The sequence below is a fragment of the Notolepis coatsorum genome (genome assembly GCF_963971535.1).
Source record: "Notolepis coatsorum genome assembly, chromosome: 7".
NCBI classification, from domain to species: domain Eukaryota; kingdom Metazoa; phylum Chordata; class Actinopteri; order Aulopiformes; family Paralepididae; genus Notolepis; species Notolepis coatsorum.
In genome coordinates, this window is record NC_140171.1 from 113,986,879 (window position 1) to 114,004,378 (window position 17,500).

General features: G+C 40.6%; 2 protein-coding genes across 2 annotated transcripts in view; one reads left to right on the plus strand and one right to left on the minus strand.

Moving 5' to 3' along the window:
- The window catches only part of LOC311231723 (keratin-like protein KRT222), an 89,743-nt gene extending 88,928 nt beyond the window's left edge, over positions 1–815 (plus strand). Inside the window, 1 exon segment of the mRNA XM_084318348.1 lies at positions 1–815. This exon segment is cut by the window's left edge and continues 854 nt beyond it. The gene's annotated coding sequence lies outside the window, so the exon portion shown is untranslated.
- Positions 816–1,155: 340 nt separating this feature from the next.
- The window catches only part of LOC311231317 (tensin-4-like), a 24,082-nt gene continuing 7,737 nt past the window's right edge, over positions 1,156–17,500 (minus strand). Inside the window, exons 5-13 of the mRNA XM_084317862.1 lie at positions 17,295–17,393; positions 16,322–16,453; positions 14,967–15,059; positions 13,494–13,571; positions 11,402–11,461; positions 6,522–6,693; positions 6,284–6,352; positions 5,808–5,834; positions 1,156–3,190 (exon numbers count right to left, since the gene is read on the minus strand). Coding sequence (XP_084173988.1) covers positions 3,058–3,190; positions 5,808–5,834; positions 6,284–6,352; positions 6,522–6,693; positions 11,402–11,461; positions 13,494–13,571; positions 14,967–15,059; positions 16,322–16,453; positions 17,295–17,393 — 863 coding nt within the window. The 3' untranslated portion in view covers positions 1,156–3,057. The remainder of the gene's footprint in view (positions 3,191–5,807; positions 5,835–6,283; positions 6,353–6,521; positions 6,694–11,401; positions 11,462–13,493; positions 13,572–14,966; positions 15,060–16,321; positions 16,454–17,294; positions 17,394–17,500) is intronic.

Sequence of the window (17,500 nt, forward strand, 5' to 3'; positions counted from 1 at the left end):
GTGGTCTTTTTTTTGTGTGTACATTTTCTGTCTGTAAATGCTTATGTTTTTGCTCTGCAGAGAGTGTCAGACGAAACCCAGCACTGAGATATTTCCAAAAGCTTGTTCTTTTGAGGGGGGCTATATTGTTCTAGTTCATTCTCTACAGACGGAGAAAAACAAGATCTCCTGGCAACTCGAGTTGATCCTGTACAGTAAACAGTCCTTTATCCTTCACTGCTACATATCCTACTCACTGTGAATTGAACAGCAGTGAGGCTCTCTAACCCCCTACTTTCTTTGTCTCAGAGAATTTAGATAACCTGTCATATCCAGAAGAGGGCAGTATTTGTAAATAGTTATCGCTGCAGTATCTTGAATGCTTAACTTTGGGGTTGTGATGTATTATTATTATTATTATTATTATTATTATTATTATTATTATTATTATTATTATTATTATTATTATTATTATTATTATTATTATTATTATTATTATTATTATTATTACTACATGATATCTTATCCATAAGACTGGTTACACTTAAAAAGAAAAGAACATTTGAAAAAAAAGAAAATACGCTGGTTACACTTTAAAATAAGAATTGAACCATTGTGCATTGCAGTTTGGTGCCTCTGAATATGTAAAAATGGTAAACTATTATCTATGCAGTTCCTTCCTGTGTTTCAGTTTGCGTTGCTTCGTGGAGCATTCGAGCAACATTCTGTTTTTCATTTTGGGAGCTCTTTATCTTCAGAATGAAAAAGATTGCTTTTATCTAACAATGTATCATTTAAAATAAAAATAAACATTGTATGTAGGCTATGTATGTGCAGATGGTTGTGTGTGTTTTTTTTTTTTAATAGAGGAGTGTAATGATGTTCCCCTCCTCTGAGAGGTTGACCATACCACTTTAGTGTTGGTTAGTTCCAAGTTAGCTTATGAATTGTTTCCAACAAGCTTGTTGGCGTTTCTCTCTCTCTCTCTCTCTCTCTCTCTCTCTCTCTCTCTCTCTCTCTCTCTCTCTCTCTCTCTCTCTCTCTCTCTCTCTCTCTCTCTCTCTCTCTCTCTCTCTCTCTCTCTCAGACTACACATCAAGACATCAACAACCAATCTACAAATCAACAGGTTTTATTAAAATACAATTATATAATACATTGAAAAAAGAAGCAGTAATATACAAAACAGGAATCGTACACATAGTGCAGGATAATAAATACATTCTGAAGCATACAATCGAAATGGTCTATATAAGCATTGAAACAGCCCATTTTCCAGTGGTGAATCTCTGCATCTACTTTTAAAAAACATGTATATAACCTTTATTTAACCAGGAAAGATCTCATTAAGATAAAAAATAAAATCTTGTTTACAAGAGCATCCTGGCCAAGACTGGCAGCAGGACAGTTAACATCAAATCAAATCATTCATCAATATTCGTCACAAGTCGTCAACATCAGGGTTCATACAGAGGCAATATAAATCCAGATGTGCCTCCAAATCATTAAGAATTAAATGCATCCATTGAGACCAGCTCCAGAAGGTTCAGGTAATTTTAAAACTAATTCCAAGCCGAGCTATAGTAACTTTTTCACACCTACTCCCCTAGTGACTATAGTTCGGCCAAGAAAGTGCAGATCGACTTGGGATTGGTCTCTCTGTGTTCAGGAGACTCAGGCATATAATATAAAATATTATTGGATCATGTCTCCTGCACCCCCACAGCCATAGCAACAACAACCACTTAATATCAAGGCTCTCGTCCACATTCATTCATTTTCTCCCCACGCTCTCTCTCCCATGAGCTCAATGTAACGCAGAAGTGCAATGGTTTTACCGTGTTCGAGGTATCAGCAATACCAACTGAGTCACTTGACTAAGTTGCCCCCCTACCTGCGCGAGCAGCTGCGCTAAAGAAGTACAACAGGGCTCTATGGAGAAACCATGACACTCCCCTGGGCCCTGACTAAAAGTAGTCTCAAACAAAAGCGTCTACTCTGGATGTCATTTTGTCTTTCACCTTTTACATATCTAGCTTTGGCATGGATTGATTGTTTAGATCGCTAGCATGGCTAACAAATGCAAATATATTGTAGTCTGCCCCGTTGTTCTGGCCAGGATTACCTTCCGTTTCCCCACTTGATGCACGCGCACACTGAGTCTGACATATACAGCGAACAGGTCTATATGTTGGTGCTTTTCAACTGCATAGCAATACATTTACTGGCTAATTCCGTTTTTTATCAACCTCGCTTTTGTAACTGGTGTCGTATTGCTCTGCGTTGTGTTTCGATTCGACCCCTGTTAAGGGATCGCCCTGAGTGGGAGTTGAACCCCGGTCTTCACAGACCACTAGAGGTGAATTCACTTCTTGGTAATGGGTCTGTATGCCTCTGGGGAGTGAGTTTACTTGCAGTACCGCTTAACGTCCACAGCCACTTCACTACATGTCCATCGTGACTGTGGATAGACACGCGGTACCTCCGTTACACTTTCATGAGAAACATGGGATATTAAATTAAGAAACACTGCTACTGCAGCTCATTTGGATTGTTACAATAATGATTAAAATTGCCTCAATATACAATATAAAGGATACTGTATAACCCACCAGTTGTACACTTTTAGCATGTAAATGGTACAATTTATATAGCGCTTTTATCCAAAGTGCTTTACAATTTGTATTCCTCACATTCACCCGTTCGCTCACACATTCACACACTGACGGCAGAGGCAACCATGCAAGGTGCCAACCTGCACATCGGGAGCAATTAGGGGTTAAGTGTCTTGCTCAAGGACACTTCTGACCTCCTGAGCCACTGTCGCACATGCCTTTGTAAAACAAATGGGTTAACTGTCTTATAAGTATTATATCCAATTTATTGACCAAATTTGAAATGTGTTATGAGCTGGTGAGACCTTGCCTGAGCATGCCGTGTCGTGGGGACCCCTCCATCTTGTTATCTTCTGTGTGTGGCGACTGTTCTGCTGCTGGAGGACACCTTTGTTGTTAGATCTTCTTCTTCATCTTATTTCTTCTGTCTCTCACTGACCGGATCGGGTGTGTGGGGGCATGGCTATGGCCTGGCTATGGCTCCCTGAATCACATCAATGGTATGGCTGGGAGGTTGAAGGGGGTCAGATTCTGCAAAGACATGGCATACATTCTCCATGGAGGGCGATGTGCCTTTTGTCACGATGCCAAACATCCTGATGGGAAGAAAACAGTCAGGTATTATTCCTCTCGTTCCAAAACCAAATTGATTCAGTGGATCACAACATCCTGTTAACGAAGCTTAGGGCTCTATAGGCTTTAATGAGGCAGCTCTGAAATGTATTGGTTCCTACCTAACAGGGAGACAACAGGTGGTAGATATAAATGGGTCCCGCAGGGGAGTGTATTGGGTCCGCTCCTATTTCTCCTGACCTGAAAGCAGCTTGCTCATGTGACCTTTTTTTATATGCGGATGACTCCGCCTTACTAGTGTCTCATAAAGACAAACAAGTGGTTGAGCAGATATTGAGGGGAGAACTAGAGAAGGTTAGTGACTGGCTAGGCTACAACAAGCTGTCCCTCCATGTGGGGAAGACTGAGTCCATCCTATTCGGGTCAAAGGTCAGGCTCAGAAAATCGCCAGGTTTTAACATTAGAATAGGAGATACTGTTCTCACCGACAAAACATCTGTGAAATATCTTGGTTGCGTCCTGGAAAACAGCTTATCAGGGGAAACCCTGATTCATGCTTTTGTCTCATCACGTCTGGACTACTGTAATGCACTTTTTTCAGGCCTACCTAATTCAAGCATCAAAAATCTTCAACTCGTGCAAAATGCGGCTGCACGGATACTAACTAGGACTAGAAAATGTTATCACATCACACCAGTTTTGTCCGCCCTACACTGGCTTCCTATTCAAGCCCGATCTGACTTTAAAGTGCTACTCCTCACCTACAAAATTTTAAATGGGCTTGCACCGCTTTATCTATCCGATCTCATCTCTCAATACTCGCCCGTTCGTACTCTGCGCTCACAAAATGCGGGGCTTCTATCGATTCCTAGGGTTAAAAAGAAATCCGCCGGCCACAGAGCCTTTGTCTACCGCGCTCCCTACCCGTGGAACAAATTACCTGCCGTCATCAGGGGCGCCTGCTCTGTCGAAGCTTTTAAATCCCTGCTTAAGACCCATCTTTCCTCTCTCTCCTTCAACCTACCCTGATCTCACCTGGGCGGGGACTGACCTTTAGATTAATCTGTCTAGTTTAGTTAGGATGTCTATTTTCCCCCATGTCTGCTTTTTGCAGCACCACAAACATGGGAACTCTCTAGCTCTATCTTTAATCTTTCAAAATGTTCAGTTGCTATTGCATGCACTCATCTGTGTTTCACTACACACTTGAGTGCATGCTTACCAACTGTTAGTCTGCAACACTACTATCACCGACATCTAAGAAGGGAGATCCCCCCTTGAATGGCCCTTCTAAGGTTTTTCTCCTCCACACTGCCTGTGGAACATTTTTCCCTATTGTTAGGTTTTATTGAGTTTTTCCTTACCTTCGCGTGGGGTATGTCTGGGACTCCGAGTGCTTGCATTCTTTCATTTATTTGCATTTATTTTAAATTTGTTGGACCTTATGGTGTTCTTGTTCTGTTCTTGACTTATTGTTATGTTTCTTCTTGACTTGTTTAAAAAAGACGTGTACGGCCCATGGGGACATTAACGCGTGTTGTCGGGCCTTACAAATAAATTTGATTTGATTTGATTTGATTTGATTTGATTTGATTTGAAAGCATGGCTCAACAAGTACTTACAAAGATCAATAACAGGACTAGATACCTAGCCAGAATCTCCAATTTTTTAGATCAGTCAGCGTTCTTGCTGGAGCACTCATACAGTGTCACTATGACAATGCGTGTGGCTCCTGGTACAACAGCGCCCCCAAAAGTCAGAAAATAAAACTACAGACATCACAAAACAAGCTAATCAGGGTAATACTAAGGCTACCCGCCCGAACCCACCTTGACCCATCACACTTTGAGAACATGAGATGGCTACCAAATAGGGATGTGCCTAGTTCAGATAATCGTGCACGGGGTAGTGCCAGTGTACTTCAACAACTACTTCAACCGAATCAGGGACACCCATGCATACCCAACTAGGCGTAGCTCAACTGACTTTGTGCCAGTCAGATTCAGGAGTTGTATGGGGAAGGAGTCATTTTTATATTCTGCAGCTGTCTTTTGGAACAGTCTGCCCAGTGACTTAAAAATCGTAATAAATGCTAGATTCAAGTCCAGCCTAAAGACATGGCTCAAAAGGGACTATAATTAACCCAGACACTCAGCTAAAAGGCACCCTTACATGTTTTATGCGTCTGTTATGTATATAAATGGTAAATGGTATATGTGATGTGTTGTGATGTCAAGTCTGTATGATGCATGTCTAAGCATCTCATTCCCCTACCCCCATACAAGGACCACAATGGAAATAAGCTCTGAGCTTTTTTGTGTACATCCTTGGCAGTATCTCCTGACTGTGCTTTCTGTCACATGTTATTTTATATTGTCAAATACGTCATTCATTCATTCATCATTCAATCGAAGGACTAGAATAGCAATTCTGCACACTGTTAGACTCCCTCTCGCTGTATATTCATTATGATCAATGTTTCGATCAAAGGATCTTCAACGATCGAAACACTGGGCGCAATAAACACAGCGAGAGCAACAGTGTGTGGATTCTATTATTTTTTATGTTGATCATTTGTTTGTCCTGCACCTGCTCACCAGAGTGGATGATACAAGCTGACAAATATTGTGAGGAAATTACCTTCCAGGGTTGAAGCCTATCAGCCACCTATGAAAGTAAAAGAAACAAAGGTTGAAATGGTGAGCATTGGAAGAGCGGTGCATTAATCTTTTGTTGAGAATAATAATATGCCTCTTGGTATACAGACTGGTGGTGCTTACAGGTGTCATGAAACATATAGCTACTGTCAACCCGATCTCGCTTAAAATACGTAAATAAAGTACTTGTCAACCACAGGAAAAAGGTAAATTTTTATATGTTATGTTATAGCCATATGTAATATATTTACATTTCGTATTGCAGAAAGTAGAAATAAAAAAAACGATGCTTGTGGTGGTATACGTAAATATATTACATATAGTTACAACATAACGTACATTATGTACCTATTTTCCTGTGGTCGAGATTAGTACTTTATTTACGTTTTTTGACGAGACTGTTGCAGCCTACTGTGCTTACTGTCGTGCTTACTGTGCTTACAAGGCTGCAGTACTTACTGTCGCCCATCAGGGTCTTCTCCGCTGTAACTCAACAGGTGAGCAGGGTAATGGCGTCTGAAGAAGAGTCTGTGAGGAATCGAGAATCCATTTTGTTAGAATGTAACAGACGTATTAAAAATGCTTTGCCATCAGTTAAAATTTGGTTTTTCCTGCCCTAAGTTAACCGTCAAGTTAAATGAATCAGACAGTTATTTGTCTATTAAACATAGTTTGTTGTGAATAAGGCGCTTCTTACTTCCTCTTGATGTCAGTCATGGTAAGACCCTTCAAAGACACATTCAGGTTGACTAAGGTGGGTGTGATGGTCCCGGGGTCCTTCTGGAGGGTAGAGGTCACTGCCCTCTGCACCGCACAGGCCCCCGTCAACATCTCAGTAGGAACGGCGTTCAGGTAGAGATAATTACACGCTGTGGAAAAGACACATGTAATAATAGTTAGCCATGACACATGATGGTACATCAGTGGTGGAAAAAGTATACAGTTCCTTTACTTAAGTAAAAGTAGAAATACCCAGATAAATGAGTACTCCGGTAAAAGTAAAAGTCCTCCATTCAAATTCTACGTAAGTAAAAGTATAGAAGTATTTTCTATTGAATGTACTTAAGTATCTAAAGTAAAAGTATGCATTCTACATAACGTTTGTGTATTCCAGTGCTTGGGAGCATTAAATCCTCGATCCATTGACCTCTACAGGTTGTGTTAAAGCGGTATGTGGTCCAGTTTTGCTGCTCTGATTATGTCCTCTTGACGTTGACAGGCTTCAAATGTGAAAGTATATAATCTTCATATATTTTTGCCATGTTTTCTATGCAAAATCTTTTTTTAAAGTAACTAGTAACTGATGGGTTCAGATAAATGTAGTGGAGTAAAAGTATAAAGTTCCCTAAAATGAAAAGTACAAGTAGCTCGAAATTGTACTTAAGTACAGTATGTGAGTAAAAGTACTTAGTTACTTTTCACCACTGCGGTTTATGTCCACAGACATGAACAATACATGCCAGATACCCCAGAGACATTTCGGCACCATACTGTATGTAAATGGTTAATGGACTGCATGTATACAGCGTTCAAAGCGCTATACAACGTATGCCTCATATTGACCCATTCACTCACACGTTCACACACCGACGGCGGAGGCAACCATGCAAGGTGCCAACCTGCTCATCGGGAGCAACCTGTTCCACCCCTTAGGGTCGGTACCGACCCCAAAATGACATTATGATCATAGATCCATATTTTTCAGAGTGATGCAAAAAATTTGCGATTTTTAAATCAAACGTTTTCAAGTATTAACATCAATAACATGTCACAAAAGCATGTATAATGTATATTATCATCAATACGTTAGTTTAGCAATAGGTTAAAAGTGCCATAAGATAGTTTTAAGTTTTCGATTTTTGATCGTCTAGCCAAGCCGGAAACCGGAAATGAACATTTTGAACCATGGGAATTGTAGTCTTTTTGCAGCCATTTTGTAGAGGACATGCATAGCTGTCGACCAGCGTTGGAATCTTTCCGAACTACACTTCCTGTCACCTACTGTGGTGGTTCAAAGTTCAGCGTTCTGAATGAATCATATCAATAATTGTTATGATTCGCGATAATAAGCCACAAAAGGTAACGTTTTTGACAAATATTGAAACACAGTTAGTTTCTCCTCCCTATTGTTAGCATGTAGGAACAATTAGATCTGAAATTAGTTTCAAAACGGTTGCACTGTGGGGAAAATAAAAAAGTACACTAGATTACAGTAAATATCATTATCTGTTCTTATTAGAGGTGGGCATAGATTAATTTTTTTAATCTAGATTAATCTATCTGCAATCCTGGATTTAATCTAGATTAATCTAGATTAAAATGGCTCAAAAAAAAAAAAAAAAAAAACCTGCCGAAGGCATTCAAAATATGTGTGTTCTACCCAAATAATGACCAGAAGTAAGTCCTTACTTTTTCTTTCCTCCTTATGTTTCTCAGGCCAGGTGGCCCATTACACCATGAGCCCATCTCCCGTTTCCAAAATGCATTACAGACTGTTTGAAAAAGCTGTTTTGCTATGATAATTGGTAATGAAATATCAAAATAATGTTCAATAAGATGTACTTGTGTTTAATAAGTTGTTTTATTCAGAAGTTAACACAAATAAATAATATTACCAGTACAGTACAGTATCTAGCACACTCTCAGGAGCAAAACAGAAAGAATAATTTCAAACTTGAACTATGTGACAATGGCTTGAATCAACTGCTCCAGTGGAGTTGCTCAGTGGCCAATGGTGTCAACTGTGGTTGTACTGGGCAGCTCCCAGGTGTGAATGGAACTGTGTGAATGTGAAGCAGGGCGTTCCTGAAAAAGAGCATATGTGCTCAGCGAACCTACCCTGGGTAAATAAAGGTTAAAAAAAAAATTTAAAAAAAAAGAAAAAAGAAAAAAAAATGTACTTACGGCCCGTTAACGGCCCAGCTCTAGTTCTTATGCACACCTGGTGATACTAAATCCAAATTGAACTTGGGCATTTGAAAGATAATATATGTATATATATATAAATGTGCGAATTGGCTATAATAAGGTAATGTATAAGCATCTATTCTATATTCTATAATAATATTTCAAATTGCATTGGTCCGGATGGGAGAATTCAGTACTGTATCTACAGAACCTTCGGTTTTATCATCTTCCCTTTATTAATTTCCTTCGATTTTTTTGTACACATGATCTCAAGAGGGTACTGAACAAGATCAGTGGCAGTTTTTTAAGTTTGGTCATTATTATCATGGTGTTATTCACTGTCAAAGATGCAAAGAAAAATCATAATTCATATTCTCCTTTGTTTCATCACAATTTAAGCAAGCCTAGTAATAGACACAATATTTCTGACACTATGAATACATTCCCTGAGGTCCATAGATGTACCTAGATACCAAGAATATGCAAATAGCCCTTGTAGAAGTGGAGCAATATTCCATTTACCTAGGTATATATTTTATGCGGATTTTCACATTGTCTGGAACAGGTGGGTTAAGTGTCTTGCTCAAGGACACTTCGACGTGCTGCAGGGAGGAGCTGGAATCTAACCGGGAATCTTCCGATTACCAGACAACCGCTCTACCTCCTGAGCCATTGTCACCCCTATATATGTGCAAGCTCCAGAGTCATGTCAGTACAGAAATAATTAATCTTCAAAAGAAGATTTTGGGCGGTCAGGTGGCGTAGCGGAGATTGTGCTCGTCACCAATGCAAGAGGCTGCGGTCTCGACTCCCGGAGAGTCAGCATTGCCTTGGCTCTGGCTGATCGCTATACTAACTCGTTTGGCTGAGTTAGGGGGAGGGGAGCCGTGGGTGGGTCCTGGGCGTTGTGGACAGCGACCCCTACAGTTCGGTCGGGGCGCCTGCTCAGCAAGGGTAGGATCTGGAGAGGTAGTGCGACCTTCCACACGTTACACTCTCCCGGTGAGAATCTGCGCGGCCAGGCTGGCTGCCGGCTGGCTGCACATGCGTCGGAGGAAAGCATGTGACAGTCTCCGGCCTCTCGGACCAACAGTAGGGGAAAGTGTGCAACAACCAGGAAGGGGGTTGGGAATTGGCATAACGACTAACAGTGGGATGGGAGAAAAATCGGGAAAAAGAAGGAGGGGGAAAAAAGATAATAAAAAAAATAATAATAAAAAAGAAATTGCATCTGACCTGACTACATAAAATACATAAAAACATGAAACACAAATACTGTGTACAGACTCAAATATTATATTAAATGATATTATATTAAAGTCATGGCATACTTTATCGGGGGGCGTGTCTTGGATGGGGATGTGGTGGGAATTGATGTGGGGTGTTTGGGGGACTGGCAGTTTCAAGGGGGTTCACATGCCTTCAAGCAACATTGTACTTTTTGTGGTTATTTTATGCCTATTCTTATGTCTGCACATTTACGTTGCACTACCTTTATTGTCTTTTATACCTATTCTTATGTCTACAATTTATGCATTGTTTTTTTATTCTGTCAACTATATGCTGATTTTATGCCTATGTTCAATTTATACTAATTGCTGTGGGGCACTCTGGACTGCGGTCCATGTGTGAAAAGTGCTATATAGATAGAGTTATTCATATTTATTTATTATTTATTATATTGAAAGAAATGTATGCATTGTAATGTCTAAGTCTCGACTACCACTCGACGGGTGACCTCAATTGTCCTTTCGAGAATTACTAAAGGTTTGAATTTAATTGAATTGAATGAACAGAGGTCACATCCTTCTACCCTGGCCTGGCCGTGTGGCAATAAAAGGAACTTGAACTTGAACTTGAATTACATAGTGAGCAGAGACAGAGCCGCTGGGCCTTCCTCCTCAACAGGACCACAGTCCTCCAGCCACTAACTGCAAGTCTAAGGCTGCCATCCGGATTATTAGCCTACAATTAAAGCCAAGGATATTTTGGTATCCATCATGACATATCACAAGATGCCAAGTTTTAGGCCAAACAGCCTATAGACCTGTTCGCTGTATACAAACATACAGTGTTCGAGCCAATCAGCAATACCAACTCAGTCACGTGACTAAGTTGCCCCCTTACCTGCACGAGCTGCTGCGCTAAAAAGGTACTACGGGGCTCTATGGAGAAACCATGACACTCCCCTGACTAAAAGTTGTTTTAAAACGAAAACGGCTGGATGTCATTTAGCCAATTCAGCAGCATGGCTGTGAGTGTGAGCCTTTCACCTTTTTACATATCTAGATTTGGCGTGGATTGATTGTTTAGATCTAGCTAGCATGGCTAACAAATGCAAATATATTGTAGTCTGCCCCGTTGTTCTGACCAGGATTACGTTCCTTTTGCCCCCTTGATGCCCGCGCACACTGAGTCTGACGTATACAGCGAACAGGTCTATATTACACACACACTTTCAAACGAGAATGACTCAGTGATTACATGGAACTAACTCACACATTGAAGGAGCTGTAGCAGTAGCTAATAAAGGCTTCCAGTCTGCTACAGTATATAGGGTACGGAGCATTTTTAAATACTTTTACCTATACATTGCTTGTCCCAGTGATACAATGTCTAGAAGACATCTCGTAGAAAGGTGATGTTATATTAGGTAGCATGCTGTCTCACCAGTTCTACTCTTCTCCTGTGAAGCCGTCTCCTCAGTTGTCTCTTCTCCTGGTCCCAGATCTGTGTGGACAGTTACATTGGTTGCATGATATGGTACCAGGGCCACAGAGATTGGCGGTATATGTAACAATCACACACACACATACTCTCACTCACTCACGCACGCACGCACGCACGCACGCACGCACGCACGCACGCACGCACGCACGCACACACACACACACACACACACACACACACACACACACACACACACACACACACACACACACACACACACACACACACACACACACACACACACACACACACACACACACACACACACACACACACACACACACACACACACACACACACACACACACACACACACACACACACACTCATGTTTGTTTATGTGAAATATGGGGACATTACATAGACTTACATGCATTCTGTAACTAACCCTAACCTTATCCCTAACCATAACCATAACCTAACCCTAACCCGGTCCCTAAGCATAACCTAATCATAACCATAAACATAACCTAACCCTAACCATAACCTAATAATAACCATAACTTAATTTGTGTTATGGGGACACCCAAATTTGTCCCCATAATGTTTTTGGTACCCACTGCGTGAGTGTGTAAACAGGTCAGTGCAGTGGTGCAGTCGTAATATGGGAACTGGTAACCAGAGTCGGCGCCAGACCCAACTTACGGGGGGGGCATATTGTAACAGCGGGGGGGCATACATAAATAAAATATAGGCTTCAGAAAACGAATTTCCCGCGAACCAACACACATTTCAAAACATGAGTGCGCATAAGGGATAAGACAGTCTCTCTCTCTCTTTTTCTCTCTCTCACGTCACAAACACACTCGCGTCTCACACACACAAATTAAACAGTATGAAATAGCCCGAGGCTGGGCTTAAATTCATTAACAAGTGAAAGTATTATTAATAATAACAAGGGGCAAGGCGGCTTAAATTAAACAGTATGAGTCGTATGACTTACCCATGAGAAGAGTTGGAGGCGGCGAGTCGTGGCACTAAATCTCCTCAGGACGGTGTCCCACTTTCGCGTGAGGTCTTTTGCAACTTCAAACTCTGCCTCAATTTTATAGGCGATCCATTATATTATCCATTATTATTATTATGACATATTATGATTATAGACCATGCTAGCTTCTGCTGTGACAGATGCACCTGCAGCGGCAGCACCGGGCGCTTCTTGGCCAGACTTCGTCTTCATGACGCCTAACTTACCGAAAGCTCTTCAGCGTTAGATGTTGGAGGACCGTTACCAGGGAAGAGGCCGTGAAGAAGCCTTAGGTGCCCCCCCCTGCCCCACCATGCATGGCATGCAACCATTTTCGTATATATCCATTTTATGTCCGTCTCCAAGTGTTATATTTTACCCACTGACTCTATTGTACTTTTCACGCTCACTCAAGTCACGCAGTCACGCTCTGACTACCCAACCCATCAACTCAACGTGACCAATAACGCAATAACAAATTCAAACACACACACCAATCAGCGTGCGCTCAAACATACACTTCTTTTAAGACTTTTTTTTGTTTAATTTCGTTTAATAATAGGCTAAATAGCCTATTTATAAAGGAAAACATCAGACTTTTACTATAATAAAAAAAAAATTATGTTTAATTATTTTATTTTTTTATAACAATTGCCCATGACGTTTGGAGGGGCACAGTGCGCCATCTGGGGGGGCATGGCCCGCGAATGACCCCCCATGGCGCCGACACTGCTGGTAACACGCCACGCACGCGCGTACTTAGCGCACAACGAATGGATAGAGCGCATCTTTGTGCGCGCGTACTGATCATCTAGTAACACGGCGTGTAACCGCGTGTGACCACGACTGCACCACTGGGTCAGTGTCCCCTGTAGTATAGAAATAAAAGTACACACGCACGCACGCACGCACGCACGCACACACACACACACACACACACACACACACACACACACACACACACACACACACACACACACACACACACACACACACACACACACACACACACACACACACACACACACACACAAACAGACATAGTTGTTTGTAGCATGGGCCTACCATGGGACTGGAGCCTCAGTTTGCAGGGTAAAGCATATGATGCGATGGTGTGTTGATAGATCAGGGCAGACAGACTACCTGCAAAGATGGTAAAATCACAGATTGTGTCAGACTCATTCTTTTCTTTATTGTTGAGTAGCATATATCGTCTCATGTAGCACAAAAACAGGTAGGTAATTATCTGTAACTTGACACAACAAAATGTAATACCAGCAATACAGGTACGTCTACTCAGGCCTGAATGCATGACCTGCCCCATAGAATAGTCTTCTGGGGGCTGTCACTGTCATACAATACAAAAAAACATGATTTTCAGTCACACACTACACCTTAAATGGGCACCTCACCAAATAACAACATTGATGTATTTCACACAATCTCACACACATCCAAAAACTCACAATTTTGCACACATTCATTTAGTTTGACTGTTATTGAGAGTAAATGGTCACCAGTGATGTCATTGGGGACATTTAACCCTTGTCTCGTGTTAATTACAGCTCCATGAAGTGATAGCAATACCTTGTCTTATAGGGACTGCTACCTTATTATTTTATTGAGCTGTAATTAACGCAACACAAGGGTTCAATGTCCCAGATGTCCCAGTTAGGTAATGAGCAAACAACAGGATGTGAAGATAATTTTTTTATCAGGAATTCAAACATGCATTTCCGTGGAAGCAGATATAATGTTCTGTGTGTACAGCATGCATCACACACACACACACACACACACACACACACACACACACACACACACACACACACACACACACACACACACACACACACACACACACACACACACACACACACACACACACACACACACACACCCTCTGACAGTGGTACTGATAAGTAATGGAGTAATGGCTGTTTGAGTGGAAAGGAGAGCACACCCTATGACCTCATGCCTATAAAGAGACCTAGAAGGGGGAACAATACCAGGCCTGGAACACTGGGAGATGTAATAACAACGGAAATGTAAAACATACTGTAAATACAGTGATGTTATTATTACATTCTCTGGTAACGTTGTCACATTATCCGCTCCACATGTCCTTTTTTAAATGTTCGGATATATTTATAAAAGAGACAAAAAGATTATGGGGGGAACAATAATATAATATTATTGATTCAACATGGCAGCATATAGGCAGCACCGGTTAGTTTACTGCCTCTTTGGGCAGAGATGTTTGACAGTGGAACGCAAGTGGAACAACTCTCATTCAGGTTTCAGGCATATTTGAAATGGCTTGATTTTGTTGATATCCAGGGTGATCATCAAAGCAAAACGCTTTAGTTATAATTTTCACAACAACAGTTCTAACATTTTGGGCAATTTCATGTCAACATGCCTTCTGTTAAAAAGAAATTGCGACAAGATTTTGATTGTACTGAATATTTAATTAAATTTGATAGATACTCGTTAACTGGGGGTGTGATTAAGTTGACGTTAACGCCTTATACTTACCAAAGTATGCTTCTTGAGAAGGGCCTTTGATGCGGACGCCCTTGGCTGATGATTCAATAAGGAAGTGCCTAACGAGCTCCGCACTGCTCTCTCCTATTAGGAAAAAGTGTCAAGGCAAAGAGACAGTCAATGTATAATCAGCAGTGGTGGAAAGTATTTTTTACTGTACTTAAGTAAAATTTTTAGCTACTTGTACTTTATGTGAGTATTTTCATTTTAAATAAAACATTTATGAAGATTATATACTTTCACATTCGAAGCCTGTCAACTTCAAGAGGACATAATCAGAGCAGCATAACATACCACTTTAACATAACCTTAAATCAGAGCAGCATAACTGGAACAAACACCACTTTAACATAACCTATAGAGGTCAATGGATACACAAACGTCATGTAGAATGTGTACTTTTACTTTAGATACTTAAATACATTCAATAGCAAATACTTCTCTACTTTCACTTAAGTAGAATTTGAATGGAGGACAGTGGTGGTTTTGACTATAGTAGTCCACCAAGATGACTTGATCATCTTGCAGGGGCAATTACTGTGATTATGGCTCTGGGTGCCCTCAGCACTGTAAACAATTGGTCTTCTTCTGTGTTTACAGACGGCTCTCCTGCACTGCCACTGATCAGGGGATATACCCACTGTACAGACGTGCTTGTTCAAGTCGGCAGAGCTGAGTATGTGATTATCACCAGGTCATCTCAGGTCTCTTGCAACACTGAACGGCACAGGAAGTCCTTCATTCCGACAGCCATCAAACTTTATAACGCATCACTGTGCCTCACTGCATCCCTGAGCACAGAGTGACAGTATATCTGGCATAATATTCCTGGACTTTTACTTTTAAATCGAAATTTTTACAATTTTACACTTAGTACTGTACACTTACTATATATCTCTGTATATTTTTGGCTGTATATTTTATATTTTAGAACGTGTGTATATACATAACAGAATGTATATCCCGGACCGTATATCTTATTATTTATTCTTATTTTTATTCTTATTCGTGACTTTTGTTTCTGACTACCTAAATGTTTACTGTTTACTGTGAGTGATCTGTAGTGCTGAATTTCCTTCGGGATAAATAAAGTATTTCTATTCTATTCTATTCATTATGCAGATATAGATAAATATATATACGGCATATACAATATTATTGTACATAGCTATCATACAGTGTTATGGGTAGACTACAGGTTGAGGTAGTGTCGATTCTGGCCGCCAGGGCCCGTACAGTCGCTGTTGTTTACAATTCATTATTTGGGGATATTATTTCCAAACGGGTTTGTAAGGTTGTATACATTAGTTATATTCGGGTGTATAGACCGTGTCGTTGAGGATTACCTATCTGGTTTGTAGGAGAGATGTTGGTGGGGACCCGGTCCACTTTTACAGTCAGTCCAAAACAGCCTCGGTAGGACGTGCTCTCTCTCACCACAAAGGCCCCAGGCTCCTTCCTCTGCACCTGGGCTTCAGCTACAAATGATGAATGAATGAATGAATGAATGAATGAATGAATGAATGAATGAATGAATGATTAAAAATTTTCGAACAAGTATAAAAACTAAAATATATCTGTTCATTTGACATATATATATATATATATATATATATATATATATATACAAAAGATAATAAAAAAAAGTAGGGATGCTCAATATTGGCTTTTTTACCGATACCGATATACCGATATTGTCCAACTCTTAATTTCCGATACCGATATCAACCAATATCAACCGATACCGATATATGGAATAATTTCAGGTAATTAACATTACATATCTCTTGTTGTGGAATTAACACAACATTATGCATTTTCTTTTTCTTTCTTTTTTTCATTTTTTAGCGTTTATCGCTTTTTTTTCTGGTCAAGCATGATCGACAGAAACAGGTTGAATGGGATATAGATCAGGGGAAGACACTCTGAGAAAATACGGCGAGTCCGGGAGTCGAACTCGTGTACCCCAGATCCGTGACGCGCACGGTTGTCCCCGACGCCGAAATAGCGCCGAGATACGCGGTGAGCTACTGGAGCTCCCCCCATTATGCATACTTTTGACAATAAATAAAATCAGAATTTGTTCTTACTTGCTTGCCTGGGTAAATAAAGGTTACAAAAAAAATAAAAATAAAAAAAACGATACCAATATTTTCCGATATCACATTTTATCGGCCGATAATATCGGTAGGCCGATAATATCGGACATCCCTAAAAAAAAGACAACAAAAAGAAAACAGATAAACAAATCATAGTGTACCCTGTTATTTTTTTTAAATCAATTGCACATCATAAGAAATTGCGTTTTCAGATTCCCACCTTCTACTCTGCTGATATGTGGACGGAACCAGAATTTCGAAGTGTCCATGACAAACTGCATCGAGGTTGTCTGACTGCCGTGGACATGGCCCTGTGAACCTAGAAGAAGAAGAAGAAGAAGAAGAAGAAGAAGAAGAAGAAGAAGAAGAAGAAGAAGAAGAAGAAGAAGAAGAAGAAGAAGAAGAAGAAGAAGAAGAAGAAGAAGA